Raw genomic sequence first — 16,191 nt, forward strand, 5'->3', positions numbered from 1 at the left:
GGGACTTGATCCCAAGATCCCAGGACCATGACCTGGGCCAAAGGCAATCACTTAACCAACTGAGCCACCTAGATGCCCCCAAAATGTAAGTTAATCATACATTAATTTTATCTCATTTCAACAGGGTCAACCCATACTAATTGTATATGTATGTTATAAATGAATATTTTGCATAATAGTTATCAAATTTTCAATGTCATTGTTTTAGTATTAACTTCAGTTTTTTTAAAAAGGAAATGTTTATAAACGCTTCTGCGTATGTTATTCTTCAGGTGCTAAGAAGCATGACTGATAATTTATAACCTTGAAAATTGTGAAATTTTAGTTTGCAACAGTTATAATGTTAAAATTCTATTTAAAAAACAAGTAAAGAACATTATGGAGGCACCTGAGTGGCTCAGTCACTTAAGTGTCTACCTTCAGCTCAGGTCATGATCCCAGGATCCTGGATGGAGCCTGCTTCTCCCTCATCCACTCCCCCTGTTGTGTGCTCTCCCTCACTCTCTTGCTCTGTCATATAAATAAATGAAATCTTTTTTTTTTTAAAGATTTTATTTATTTATTTGACAGAGAGAGAGATCACAAGTAGACGGAGAGGCAGGCAGAGAGAGAGAGAGAGAGAGAGAGAGAGAGGGAAGCAGGCTCCCTGCTGAGCAGAGAGCCCGACGCGGGACTCGATCCCAGGACCCTGAGATCATGACCTGAGCCGAAGGCAGCGGCTTAACCCACTGAGCCACCCAGGTGCCCCAAATGAAATCTTTTAAAAACATTATGGAAAAAAATAAGAACATTATGAAATCTTCTTAAGATGCCCACTTCATATTAGGCCCAAAATATACAGATACCCTCTCATCTATTGTCATTCTCAACCCTCTGTTGCTACACTCCAGGCTTAACAAACAAACTACCTGCATGTTTAAAATTCCTAATTTAAGCATTAACATCTTCACTAATGCTCTTGTTCTGCCTTGAGTATCTTTTTATCTAACTTCACCTGGCTTATTCTCACTTGTCTCTCAAGATTCAAGTGAGGTAATACCTCCTGCGAAAACAATTTCCTGACTTAATCTATATTAAAAAGAGACACTTCATGGGGCGGCTGGGTGGCTCAGTGGGTTATGCCTCTGCCTTTCGTTCAGGTCATGATCTCAGGGTCCTTGGATCTAGCCCCGCTTCAGGTTCTCTGCTGAATGGGGAGCCTGCTTCCCCCTCTCTCTCTGCCTGCCTCTCTGCCTACTTGTGATCTGTCAAATAAATAAATAAAATCTTAAAAAAAAAAAAAAAGGTAACTCCTGTGAGTATCAAGCCCTGTGCTGTCTTCCATGAGAGCATTTATCAATACTGCTGCCACTGTTCCCTTATCTAGCCCCCTACTAATCCCAAAGTTTACTGAACCAGGGATCATATTTTATCCTTGGTATCTCAGTATCTCGCTCCCAGTAAATGTTTAAAAATAATGTTTGATGGATAAAAGAAAACACATATGCCTTTAATATGGTTAATTATCAAATAATTATTGAAAGTCTGATTGCTGGCCTTCTAATCTTTAAGAAAGATCAAATTTTTTAAAAAATGGAAGCAACATGGCAGACTGACATAGACCTCCCCGCCAAAACAAACCAAAACACTTTATAAAATCTAACAATATTTTTTTAGATACATAGGTGAACTTCAAAGGAAAAAAAGGAGATAACAAGGGTAACAGAAACAAAGAGGGAACTGAAAGCCAGAAGTGAGTACATAAGGTGACTCTGAAGAAACCCAGGGAGATTATCAACTCTAGGTTATAGGCCCTAATAGCTAAGAACTAGGGATTGTGATTTTATAGGATAAGCCTTTTAGCTGCTAAAAGCCTATAAATGTGACTCACAGAGATGTGTGCAAAACTGACCTTGCTGATAGATTAAAAAAACTAAGAATTGTAAAAGAAAAGTTTGTTTATGTGTGCAAACACCATGTACCTTAACCCAGCAGTGATAATGTGAATTATGTAACTCTGAGATTGATAAGGTATACCAAGCCCAGGGGAGGTGGTTTCTGGCATGTATCCAGATGGGCTATGTCCAAAATTATCCCAGCCTCAGTAAATATAAATAAAGTGAGATCTGGAAACTATGATTCCATAAGCTTATCACTCAGGTTATTATCATCTACCGTCCTTGCTAACAAAGCACCAGGAATAAGAAGCTGCCTATCCGTTCAACAATGTCACCAATCTCTCCACAGACCAGCTCTCTTCTATATCCTTTAGATAGATTCAAGCATTGCACATGGACATTGCATCAACCCAAATCAGTACAGAGGTTGTATTATTTTGAATGGCTCCTCAGGGACATGGGTGTACACGCAAGGAACTGGAACTAGGACTTCTATTTAACATCCACCTATAAGAGATTACTACTTCAATGAAATGAAAACTCCAGACCCTGATAATTTTAGTGGCAAATTTCACCAAACATTTAAAAAAGATAACACCAATTTTACATCATCTCTGCCAGAAAACAGAACAAAATGCTTCCCAATTCACATTATAAGGCCAGTATTTCCCTGATATCAAGATAACGTACAGTACTCCATTTCTTAGTGGAGGACATGTGCCAAGACTTCCAGGGACATCTGCCAAGACATGTGCCTGAAACCACAGATAGTACCAAACCTTACATACGCTGCTTTTTCCTATACACACATACAATGAAGTTTAAGATATACACTAGGCACAGTAAGAAATTAATAACAGTAACAAAATAAAACAGAACAATTATAACATACTGCAATAAAAGTTCTATGAATGTTCTCTCAGAACATCTTATTGTAATCATCCTTCTTGTGATGTGAGATGATAAAAAGTCTACATGGTTAGATCAAGTGAAGTGAATGACACAGGCATTGTGGTATAGCACTAGGCTACTACTGACCTTCTGATACAACACAAGACCATTTCTTTCTGGACCGCAGTTGACCTTGGAACTGAAACCATGGAAACTGAAACTGCAGAAGGAGGCAGACAATGGGTAGGAACTACTGTTTAGAAGAACTAGAGCCAATATTCCTCATGAATATAGGTACTACAGTCCTCAATAAAATAACAGCATTATCAAATCTGGCTATATATATGTACAAATACAAATTATACCACAAAACGTGGGGTTTATCTTGGGAAGACAAAGGTACTCAGAAATCCAAAAATCGTATCAATTTACACAGAAAAGGCATTTGACAAAATTGAGCATTCATTCATGATAAAAACTCAACAAACTAGGAATAGAAGGGAATTTTTTCAACCTGATAAAGAGCATCCACGATAAATCTGCAGCTAACAGCACAGCTAGTGGTAAAGGACTAAATGTTTTCCCTTTGAGATCAGAACAAGGCAAAATGTCCACTCTCACTGCCCCCCATTCAATATTTTAATGAAAGTCCTAGCCAGTTTAAAAAGGCAAGAAACAGGGGACCCAGGGTGGCTCAGTCAGTTAAGCATCTGCCTTTAGCTCAGGTCAGGATCTCGGGGTCCCAGGATCGAGCCCAACTTCTCCCGCTCCCTCTGCTACTCCCCATGCTTGTGCTTTCTTGCTCACTCGCTTGCTCTCTCAAATAAATAAACTCCCCAGGAGACCAGCACAAACCCCCCACAAGCACCATGTCTACTGATCATAGAATTGTGCAAAGCTCCAGCTTCAGTGGAAATACTACCAGGTCTCTTTTAACAAGTAGACAAGAGCACACCTAGTTAAAATTCACCACACTCTGGCAAAGATCCAAACACTCCTCCTCAGGCAACAAGAAACTCTGCAGAGGACTGACCTGAGGGAAAGAGCAATCAAAATACAGCGGCAATGTCCACATGGCACACAAGGGAGACACTTCCTGAAGCCACCAGGCCTGGAACAGTACGTGACCTCTTCTTCATAAACCCCTAACTCTCAGAAGCAGGAAACATAACAGGCTTTCCTAACACACAGAAGATAGAGACCTTGACAAAATGCCAAGACAGAGGAATTCAGCCCAAAAGAAAGAACAGGAAAAGGTCATCATCAGGATCTAATCTAAACAGATATAAGTAATACGCCTCATCCAGAATTTAAAGGAACAATCGTAAGGATACTAGCTGGGCTTGAGAAAAGCATAGAAGACAACAAGGAGTCCCTCACTACAGACATAAAAGACCTAAAAACTAGTCAGGCTGAAATGAAAAAAGCGAAAACCAAGATTCAAAACCAACTGGATGTAATGAACACAAGGATGGAAACATCAGAGGAATGAATAAGTGACAACAGATAGATACAATTATGGAAAATAATAAAGGTGAGAAGAAGAGGGAAAGACAAATATTAAATCACAAATGTAGATTTAGGGAACTCAATGGCTCCATAAAGCATAATGACATTCATATCACAGGTATGATAAAGAAGAAAGGGAAAAAGAGAGGGAAAAGGTATCAAAAGGTTTATTGGAGAAAATGATAGCTGAAAACCTCCCTAATCTGAGGAAGGAAACAGATGTTCAAATCCAGGAGTCACAGAGAACTCCCAACAAAATCAACAAAGGCAGGCCAACACCAAGAAATACCATAGCTAAATTTGCAAAATATAAAGAAAAAATCCTAAAAGCAGCAGGACAAAAACAAGTCCCTAACTTACAAGGGAAGACAAATAAGGTTAGCAGCACATCTTTCCAGAGACACTGGCAGTCCAGAATGGTCTGGCATGATATACTCAATGTGCTGAACGGGAGAAATACGCAACCAAGAATACTCTATCCAAGCAAGGCTGTCATTCAGAATAGAAAAAAAGATAGTTTCCAAAATAAACAAAAACTAAAGGAGTTTTTGATCACTAAACCAGCCCAGAAAGAAATATTAAAGGGAACTCTTTGAGTGGGAAAGACCAAAAGCAACAAACACTAGAAAGGAACAGAAAATCTCTAGAAACAACAAGCAATAAAATGGCACTAAATTCACATCTCTCAATAATTACTCCGAATGTAAATGGACTAAATGCTCCAATCAAAACACTTAGGATATCAGAATGGATAAAAAAAAAAAAAAAAGATCCATCTAAACACTGCCTACAAGAGATTCATTATAGACCTAATGACACTGGTAGATTGAAAGTGAAAGGACAGAGAACAATTTATCATGATAACAGACATCAAAAGAAAGACAGAGTAGTCATATCAGACAAACTAGATTTTAAGTAAGACTGTAACAAGAGATGAAGACTATATAATAATAAAGGGGACAATCCAACAAGATCTAACGAGTGTAAATATGCCAAGGTGGGAGTACCCAAATACATATAACCATTAGTAAACATAAAGGAACTCATTGATAATAATACCATAATATAGGAGGGAACTTTAATACCTCACTTACATCAATGGACAGATCATCTAAGCAGAAATTCAACAAGGAAACACTTATGACAGAAATCAGAGGACACAAAGAAATGGAAAAACATTCCATGCTCATGGAGATTGGAAGAAAAATCATTGTTAAAGTGTCTATTACCACCCAATGCAATCTACAGAGTTGACGCAATCACTATCAAAATACCACCAGCATTTTCCATAGACCAGTCCATTGTTTCATAGAACAAAGAATCCTAAAAATCCTAACAGACCCCAAAAAGCCAAAACAATCTTGAAAAAGAAAAGCAAAGCTGGTGGCATCACAATTCCAGACTTCAGGTTATATTACAAAGTTGTAGTAATCAAGAGAGTATGGTACTGGCACAAAAATAGACACATAGGGGGCACCTGGGTGGCTCAGTTGTTAAGCACCTACCTTTGGTTTGGGTCATGATCCCAGTGTCCTGGGATCAAGCCCCCATCGGGTTCCCTGCTCAGTGGGAAGCCTGCTTTTCCCTCTCCCACTCCCCCTGCTTGTGTTCCCTCTCTCACTGTCTCTCTCTGTGTCAAATAAATAAATCTTAAAAAAAAAAAAAAAATAGACACACAGATCAATGGAATAGAACAGAAAACCCCAAAACAGACTCAACAACTATACAGTCAACTCATCTTCGACAATGGAAGAAAGGATATCCAATGAAAAGAAGACAGACTCTTCCCACCATAAATGGTGTTGGGAAAACTGGTCAGCAATATGCAGAAGAACGAAACTGACCACATTATACACCATACATAAGGATAAATTCAAAATGGATAAAGGACCTAACGTGAAACAGGAAACCATCAAAATCCTAGAGAACATAGGCAGCAACCTCTTTGACATCGGCAGTAGCAACATTTTCATAGATATGTCTCCTGAGAGACAGGAAACAAAAGCAAAAATGAAACAAAAAGCAAAAAGAGACTTCATCAAATGAAAGATTATGCACAGTGAAGGAAACCATCAACAAAACTAAAAGGCAACCTTCAGAATTAGAGAAGAAATTGCAAATGACATGTGATAAAGGGCTAGTATTCATAATCTATAAAGAACTTCTTGAACTCAACACCCAAAACTAAATAATTTCTTAAGAAATGGACAAAAGAGGGATGCCTGGGTGGCTCAGTTGGTTATGCATCTGCCTTCGGCTCAAGTCATGATCCCAGGGTCCTGGGAGAGAGCTCCACATCTGGATTTCCTGCTTGGCGGGAAGCCTGCTTCTCCCTCTGCTGCTCCCCCTGCTTGTGCTCTCTCTCGCTCTCTCTCTCAAATAAATAAAAATCTTAAAAAAAAAAAATCTGACATCCAATTCCTACATTAAAAAAAAAAAAAAAGGAAAGAAATGGGCAGAGGACATGGATAGACATTTTTCCAAAGAAGGCATACAACTGTCTTAACAGATACATGAAAAGATATTCAACATCACTCATCATCAGGGAAATACAAATCAAAACTACAATGAGATATAATCTCATACCTGTACAAACAGCTAAAATAAACAGCACACAAAAGAACAGATGTTGGTGAGGATATAGAGAAAAAGGAACTCACTTACACTATTGGCAGGAATGCAAACTGATACAGTCACTCTGGAAAACAGTATGGAGGTTCCTCAAAAAGTTAAAAACAGAACTACACTATAATCCAACAACTACACTACTAGGTATTTACCCAATTCAAAGGGATACATGCACCTATGTGTTTATAGCAGCATTATCAACAATAGGCAAATTATGGACAGAGCCCAAAATGTCCACTGACTGATGAATGGATAAAGAAGTTGTGGTATAGGGGCATCTGGTGGCTCAGTCAGTTAAGCATCTGTCTTCGGCTTAGGTCAAGTTCCCAGGGTTCTGGGATCAAGTCCTGTATCAGGCCCCTTGCTCAGCAGGGTGCCTGCTTCTCCCTTTCCCTCTGCCTGCCTGCCTGCCAAATATTTTTTAAAAAGAAGTTATAGGGTATAAACACACATACACAGGAATATTACTCAGCCATAAAAAGGAATGAAATCTTGACATTTGCAATGACTTAGATGGAGCTACAGTGTATTGTGCTAAGTACAGTCTGTCAGAGAAAGGCAAATACCACATGATTTCACTCATATGTGGAATTTAATAAATTCCACATTCCAAATTAATAAAGGAAAAAGATGAACATAGGGGGAGGAGGGGAAAAGGAGAGAAGAAAACCACGGAACAGACTCAACCATAGAGAACAATGTTAGGATTGCTGGAGAGGAAGTGGGCAAGGGTATGGGTTAAGAGGATAAGGGGTATTAAGGTGAGCACTTGTTGTGATGAGCAATGGGTGTTGTATGTAAGTGATGAATCACTAAATTCTACTCCTGAAACTAACATTACACTATATATCAACTGACTGGAATTTAAATAAAAATCTGGAGAAAAAAATCTGATAAAACATATACAGGATTAACATGCTGAAAACAGTAAGACACTAATAAAAGAAATCAAAGAAGATGTAACTAACTTGAGAGACCATGTTCATAAAATGAAAGACTGCATAGCAAAGATATCAGTTCTCCCTAAACTGTCTAGAGATTTAAGGCAATTACAATCAAAATTCCAGCAGGACTTTTTTTTTTTTAAGATTTTATTTAGTTATTTGACAGAGACACAGCAGGAGAAGGAATACAAGCAGGTACAGTGGGAGAGGGAGAAGCAGGCTCCCTGCTGAGCAGGGAACCCAATGCAGGGCTAGATCCGAGGACTCTGGGATCATGACCTGGGCTAAAGGCAGATGCTTAACGACTGAGCCACCCAGGCACCCCAGCAGGACTTTTTGTAGATATAAATAAACCAATTCTAAAATGTAAATGGAAAAACAAAGGAGCTAGAAAAATCAAAACAAGTGAGAAAAGGAGAAGTAAGAGTTGGACGAATCACACCACCTAAATTAAAGACTTAAAACTACAGAAACCAAGAACATCCAGATATATACCCACACAAATATGGCCAAATGATTTTTGACAAAGGCATAAAAGTCAGTCAATGGAAAAAGGAAGCTCTTTTCAACAAATGATAGTGGAAAACTGAACATTTATTTGCAAAAAAAGAACCGTGACCCAAAACACTTATACAAAAAATTAACTTGAAATAGATTATAGATCTACATACAAAATGTAAAACTTTTAGAATAAAACACAGAATGGCCATAGGATCAAAGTTAACATCACTAGTGAATAAGTCATGTTAATAACATGACCTTCTGATATGTGATGAAAAGGCAATTCATCTCAATGATATTCTTTCCAAAATCCCACAACCCCAACCGTTATCAAAAGCAAAACAGAGACAAACTAAAGGACATTCTACAAAATACCTGACTCAACCTCCTCAAAACTGTTGAGATGAAAAATAAGGAAAGACTGAGACACTTTCAAAGACCTGAGACAAACTAAAAAGACATGATGACTAAATGCCTGGATCCTAAACCAGAAAATGGACTTTAGTGGAAAAACTAATTAAAGTTAAGCTAATAACAAGGGACCAATGTTGGTTTCTGTTTTGACATACTATCATGGTAATATAAGCTGCTAACAGTAGGAAGAGCTGGGTGAGGATATACCAAAACACACTGCACTATCTTTGAAACTTTCTATAAATGTAAAATAAACCAAAAAAATTTTTTTCAGTTTATTTTTAAAACATAGGAGAAAACTCTGGGATGTGGTGCAAAGAGTTCTTAGACAAGGCACTGAAACATGACCCATAAAGCAAAAAATTAATAAATTGACAGGACAACACACCTATTACAATGGCTAAAATAAAAAATACTGGCAGCAAATGCTGATGAGTACAAAGAGCAAATGGAACTTTCATACATTGCTGGTGGAAATGCAAAATGTTCAGTCACTCAGGAAATCAGTTTGGTCATTTCTTTTTCTTTTTTTTTTTTTTAATTGTTTTTAATTCCAGTATAGTTAACATACAATGTTACACTAGTTTCAGGTGTACAATATAGTGACTCAACAATTCCATACTTCACCCAGGGCTCATTATGACACATGAACTCCTGAATTCCCATCACCTATTTCATCCATCACCCCACCCACCTTCCCATCAGTTTGTTCTCTATAATTTTGTTTCTTGGTTTACCTTTTTTTTTCTTTCGTTCATTTGTTTTGTTTATTAAATTCTATACGAATGAAGTCATGTGATATTTGTCTTTATGACTTATTTCACCAGCTCTAGCTCCATCCATGATGTTGCAAATGGCAAGATTTCATTCTTCTTACGGTTGAGTAATATTCCACTGTGTCTGTGTGCATGTGTGTGCACACACACATCTTCTTTATCCATTCATCTATCCTCGGACACACTTACTGCTTTCTTATCCCGGCTCTTGCAAATAATGCTGCTATATAAACACAGGGATCCACGTATTCCTCTGAGTAAGTGTTTTCATATTTTGGGGGTAAATATGCAGTAGTGTGATGACTGGATTATAGGGTAGTTTTATTTTCAACTTTCTGAGGAACCTCCATACTGTTTGCCCCAATGGCTACACCAGTCTGCATTCCTACCAACAGTGCAAGAGGGGTCCTTTTTCTCCACATTCTCATCAACACTTATGGTCTCTTGTGTTTTTGACTTCAGCCATTCTGACAGTTGTGAGGTGGTATCTCATTGTAATTTTGATCTTCATCTCCTTGATGATGAGTGATGTTGAGCATATTTTCACATGTCTGTTTGGCCATCTGGATGTCTTTTTTGAAGAAATGTCTGTTCATGCTTGCCCATTTTTAAATTGGGCTGATTTTTGGGTGTTCAGTTGTATCAGTTCTTTAATATATTTTGGATATTAACCCTTTGTGGGATAGATCATTTGAAAATATCTTTCCCAATCAGTAGGTTGCCTTTTAGTTTGCTGTTTCCTTCATTGTGCAGAAGCTTTATATTTTGATGCAGTTGCAATTATATGTTTTGGCCAATTTTTATAAAGTTAAAAATAAACACTTACCATATAACTAGCAATCTCAACCCAATCTTAGCCCAGTGAACTAAAAATGTACTTTCACACAAAAATCTGTGCACATATATTTGTAACAGCTCTAATCATAAATGCCCAAACCTAGAAACAGCCTTAATATCCTTCAACAAGTGAATGAATAAACAAACTGTGGTATACCCTTACAAGAGAATACTACTCAGCAATAAAAAGGAATAAGCTACTGATACAGAATTACTTAAAAGGATCTTGAAAGCATTGCATTACATGGAAAGAAACTAGTCTCAAACAGTTACTATATGATTCTATCTCTATGACATTCTTGAAAAGACAAAGCTCTCAAAACTAAAAATATATCATTAATTGCCAGAAATAATAATGGAAAGAAGAGTTTTTTTAGGAGGTTACACTTTGTTGTATATCCTGATTACAGTAGTAGTTTTTAAAAATCTATACATATGTGTTGAAGGTCAATGAACTATTCATTTAAAAAAAAAAGTCAATTTTACTATATGCTAATTTTTTTTTTTTTTAATTTATTTGACAGACGGAGATCACAAGTAGGCAGAGAGGCAGGCAGAAAGAGAGGAAGGAAAGCAGGATCCCTGCTGAGCAGGGAGCCCTATGCGGGGCCCGATCCCAGGACCCTGGGATCTGACCTGAGCCGAAAGCAGAGGCTTTAACCCACTGAGCCACCCAGGTGCCCCTATATGCTAATTTTTGAAATAAAAAAATTTTTTAGTAAATGTAAAGGTTAAAAAAAACTACTAACAAGTGATTTTCATTAATATGAAGAAATATATCACTAACAAGTACTTCATTAATACATAGAAAGGTTTTGCTTATTTATTCAACAAATGTTTTTAAACTATGGACTATGTGTCAAACCCGGTTTTAGGAAATAAATACCAAAAAGCTGAAAAGAATGAATATGTTTTATCTGTGGAATGGACATGAATTGGGGGAGCTAGATGTAAGACTGTAATGGGTTACATAATGTTCCCTCAAAATTCATGTCTATTTAGAAACTTTAAAAAAAATAGCTGAACAGAAATTATGTAACAGCACTCAGAGTCTGGTAAACATAATATGTACCATTGTTTTACTAAATCCTCGCAGTTACTCTGAAAGGTACCTATTATTTATTATTCTGTCTTTACCATCTCAGAGAAATTAAGTAATTTTCCCAAAGTTGACAATAAGTATTGAGCTAGAAATTAAACCTAAGTGTGTTTAATTCAGTGTCTGGCCAAATAGTAGGTATTCAATTAATGCTGAGTGAATGAATACATACAAAGTCATGTTCTATGAATCGTGCTGCCTTCTGAGGTATTCTTTCATTTTAAATGTATATATTCACATTTTAAAAGATCAGAAGAGAATCTGGATGGATTAAATTAATGGCAATGTACTAAATTCTCTTATATTTGTTTAAGTTGTTTAAGTTCACAGTTACTAAAAGATCACACTAAAATGACAGGCATACTTATGAAACAATATCCAGTTTATCTGCATCTGCAATTAGTTTTCTTTAGTGTGCTACAGTCTACTTGTTATAGTAATCACACTAGCATGAAGAGAAAAGAAGCAAAATTATCATTTTTTCCTTTCTTAAAAATTCTTTAATAAAAAATCAAGGGGTGCTTGGGTGGCTCAGTTGGTTAAGCATCCGACTCCTGATTTCAGCTCAGGTCATGATCTCAGGGGCATTGGGTTTATTGCCTACTATGGAGTCTGCTTGAGGATTCTCCCTCTCCCTCTGCCTCTCCCCCCACTTGCATATCCATTCTCTCTCTCTCTCAATATATAAATAAATCTTATTTAAAAAAGAAATTAAAAGACCAACTCACACCAACACACTAATGTAAAACCAGTATATAAATTTATTTTAACTAGGTCTTTCTTGATCACACATTCACACTTGAGACATTTTGGTGGTGGTATGCTTCAACACCACCCCTACCAAAATAAGAGAATGCCCTTTTAAGTGTGATGTACCTCTTATATTAACTTATCACATTTATAATTAAGATATAAGTGAGAGGTGCCTGGGTGGCTCAATGAGTTAAAGCCTCTGCCTTCGGCTCAGGTCATGATCCCAGGGTCCTGGGATCGAGCCCCATATCAGGCTCTCTAATCAGTGATAAGCCTGCTTCCCCCTCTCTCTCTGCCTGCCTCTCTGCCTACTTGTGATCTCTGTCTGTCAAATAAATAAATAAAATCTTAAAAAAAAAAAAAGAATGGCCTGCATGCAAGGCTGACCTTCAGCAGGCTTCTAGGAATTTGGATTTTGAGAGTGTTCTCAAAAAACTCTCCAATAAGAGTTACTGTGCTTAATCTGTTTGTACAAACAATGTGGTTTATGCTAAACACCTGCTCCCCTTCTGGGAGTCTGAAATTTTGTTATGTACCAGTCAAAGGGTGCCAGCCCCCAAATATAAACCCTAAGAGCTGAGCCTCTAACAAGCTTCCCTGATAGAAAACATCTCATAGGTGTTGTCACAACTTGTTGCTAAGGAAATTAAGTATGTTCTGTGTGACTCCATTAGGAAAGAACTCAAACACGAATTCCTCCAAACTTTGCCTCAGCCACCTTTTCCCTGTGCTAATTCTGTTTGCAGATTTCGTTGTAATAAATCATAGTAAGTGTACCCATATGCTGAGTTTTGTGCATCTTCCTAGCAAATCACTGAGCCTGGGGGAGATGTTGGGGTCACCCCAAACCACATACTAAAAGTTACCTGAGTAAAAGTATACCTACCATCTTACCAGGCAATGTGCTCTTGGAGGAAAGTCATTATTCATACACAACAAATCTTGCATAGATTGTGGAATAACATCTACAAAAACATTTAATAATGAAAAAATTAGTATGTTCACTCTAAGACAAAATTTTATAACAATGACTGAAAAAAAAAATCACATTATGTAACATATCTTGCTAGTCCATGTAGTTTTGCAATTGCTCAAGGATTTATATCTAGGACTTGCTCTACGATTTGGGGTGAGAGAGATGTCTCTTTCCCACTGTCTTATTTCAAAAAAGCCAGCCTCTAAAAACAAAAAGTATTATTCCTACATGTATATTTTCCTTTTTTCTAAGTCATGACTCAAACATTTCCTCATCCTTCCTACAAAGCCACATTTTATCTGTTCTTCTTGGTCTGCCCTTGTCCCTACTTTTCTTCAAAATTTTACTTAGAATCCTGTCAACACTTTATCATCTCCTATGGCTAGTCTTTGCTAGCCTCTGGCCATTTACAGAAGGGCTTCTTATAACCACTAAACAAGGATATCTCAGTCGTTAAGTATCTGCCTTCGGCTCAGGTCATCCTAGGACGGAGCCTAGGACGGAGCCCCATACTGGGCTCCCTGCTCAGCTGGAAGCGTGCTTCTCCCTCTCCCACTCCCCCTGCTTGTGTTCCCTCTCTCACTGTGTCTCTCTCTATCAAATATCAAATAAATAAAATCTTAAAAAACAGAAAACAAAAATTAAAAAAAAAACACTAACCAGGTTCCCACTTTTTACCCATGCATCTTTAAGCACTTGTATTGCCATTTATAATAAGACAGTGACATAAATGATCCTTAGTTATGCATAAATTCATAATAAATTCAAAGTATAAAGAATATTTGTTCATAAAAATATTTCCTTTTATTGTATAGCCATAATTTCTTAGGAAATAAATATTTTCTTAATTTTCAAAAAGAATAAATAGGAGAACACTCATGATGATGCTTTAACTGAAGCAATGAGCAACCCAACAAAATAAAAGATCAGTGCTCAAAACTTTTGACATCTGATAGTATAATTTTAAATATGTATCTCCAAATTAAATGAGTTGATGATTTACTTGTAACTTCTATCATTAGGTATAGCTTTAATCACAACCAAATTAAAACTGCACAATACATATACACATGCAATAATAATGACTTAAGTAACCCAAATCCATTCATCTTCTCTCATACCACAGTCCCCTATACGAGTTTACCTTAGAAAAACTGATTCTAAGCCTAGTCATTATAACAGCTTTTCCTTGATGTATGATCTTCCCTCAAATTAACAGCCCTCAAGATTTCTCTACTTTTAACAGTTCATTAGTCAGCAGAATGTAGGACCTGGCAATCTCTGGGCTATTATCAGACTTCCCATCAGTTGCATATATTTCCCTCATCTACTTACTCCTGAAGTACACATATTCATATTTTGGTGTAATTATTTTATTTAGTGTATAATTGTCTTATATATGTGTATAGATGGTCAATGTTATCTGTCCTAGTTTATGAATCTGAATATATATGCTAACTACTTTATTGTTTCTAAAAAGAATGCATATAATACAAAAGGTTATATAATTTTATTCCTATACAAGAAAAGGTACAAATATTTCAGGCCTACACTTACAAATGATAATCTGTTTTAAGCAGAAAAACTTTTTTCCTCAATTTATTTTTTCAATTGAAATATAACTGACATTTAACATTATATTACTGTCAGGTATACAACATCATAACAACTCATTAATTGTATACACTGCAAAATGATCACCGTAAGTCTAGTCAACATCTGTCACCAGTTAACAACAAAAATTTCCTTGTCATAAGAACTTTTACAACTTAATCTCTGAGCAACTTTCACATATATGATACAGTACGATTAACTATAGTTACCATGCTGGACATTAATTATATCCCGGTGACTTATTTGTTTTATAACTGTAAATGTGTACTTTGACCTCTTTCATCCATGTTGCCCACCCCTCAACCTCCACCTCTGGGAACCACCAATCTATTCTCATAAATGTAAGTCTGATGAGTTTTGTTTTCATTTTTTTTTTTTTAGATTCTACATATAAGAGATATCATACAATATCTGTCTTTCTCTTATTTCACTTAGCATAATATCATCAATTGCCCGAAAAACTAACACACATTCTGCATATTTAAGTTTTAAGTGAGTAAAGAAGGGTATTTGACTGACAGCTCCAAGATTCATAATTTTCCAATACCTTGGTCTCTCACTATTATATGCTACTCTACCTCAAGGAAGAGATTTTGGGGGGTGCCTGGGTGGCTCAGTCAGTTGAGTGTCTGCCCTCGGCTCCTGAATTCTAATCCATCTGATCTGACTACAAACTTTGGTGTATAACCAAAACACTACACTGATAAATCAGAAAATAACTTTTATTTTTAAATCCTTCAAATCCCAGCTTATTGCTTAATTCTTCATTACATCTTCCCTGATCTCTCTTCAGTTAGAACTGATCGTTTCTTCTCTGAATTTCAGTAGCACTTTTTCTGGGCTCTATGATGGCACTTATCATTTTCTATCTCCTATGACCATTAGTTATTTATAGACCATATATCCCTTACTGGACCGTAAATTTCTTTTAACTGGGGGTTAAAAGTGCATGCAATAAATATTTTGCTAATCTAATTAATTTTGAAACGCTGCTATGACTGTTCCTCTAAAAAGATCATATTCTATTTCAGATGCAGTGAAACAACTTCGCAAATGTAAAACATCTCCAGAGGACACTATTTAATTAAGAGAACTAAATTCATAATTCAAAATTATAATCACTCTTACAGTCAAGAGTTTCAAAATATGTAGTTAACAACTTACCTTCCAATATTTCATCCTTTCCTTCTTTATCAGTGGAATCTTGTACAAGATAATGATGAGTGATTGAGAACTTGAAGTCAGCAAAGGAAATTTCATCTGATTTCTCTTCCCATGTGCCAGAAGTAAATATACCCTATATTTAACAATAAAATGGGAAAAACATCTTCAAGGAAGTTCCCTTAAAATATTAACTATCCAGAGACATACA

General features: G+C 36.6%; 1 protein-coding gene across 2 annotated transcripts in view; it reads right to left on the reverse strand.

Moving 5' to 3' along the window:
* The window catches only part of LOC111161039 (RAB3 GTPase activating protein catalytic subunit 1), a 114,686-nt gene that overhangs the window by 69,365 nt on the left and 29,130 nt on the right, over nucleotides 1–16,191 (reverse strand). For both annotated transcript variants that reach the window (XM_022524613.1, XM_022524531.1), the window contains exons 4-5: nucleotides 15,984–16,116; nucleotides 13,116–13,194 (exon numbers count right to left, since the gene is read on the reverse strand). In XM_022524613.1, the coding sequence (XP_022380321.1) occupies nucleotides 13,116–13,194; nucleotides 15,984–16,116 (212 nt within the window). The remainder of the gene's footprint in view (nucleotides 1–13,115; nucleotides 13,195–15,983; nucleotides 16,117–16,191) is intronic.

The sequence above is a fragment of the Enhydra lutris genome, unplaced genomic scaffold (genome assembly GCF_002288905.1).
Source record: "Enhydra lutris kenyoni isolate GAN:26980312 unplaced genomic scaffold, ASM228890v2 scaffoldscaffold1, whole genome shotgun sequence".
Lineage (NCBI taxonomy): Eukaryota > Metazoa > Chordata > Mammalia > Carnivora > Mustelidae > Enhydra > Enhydra lutris.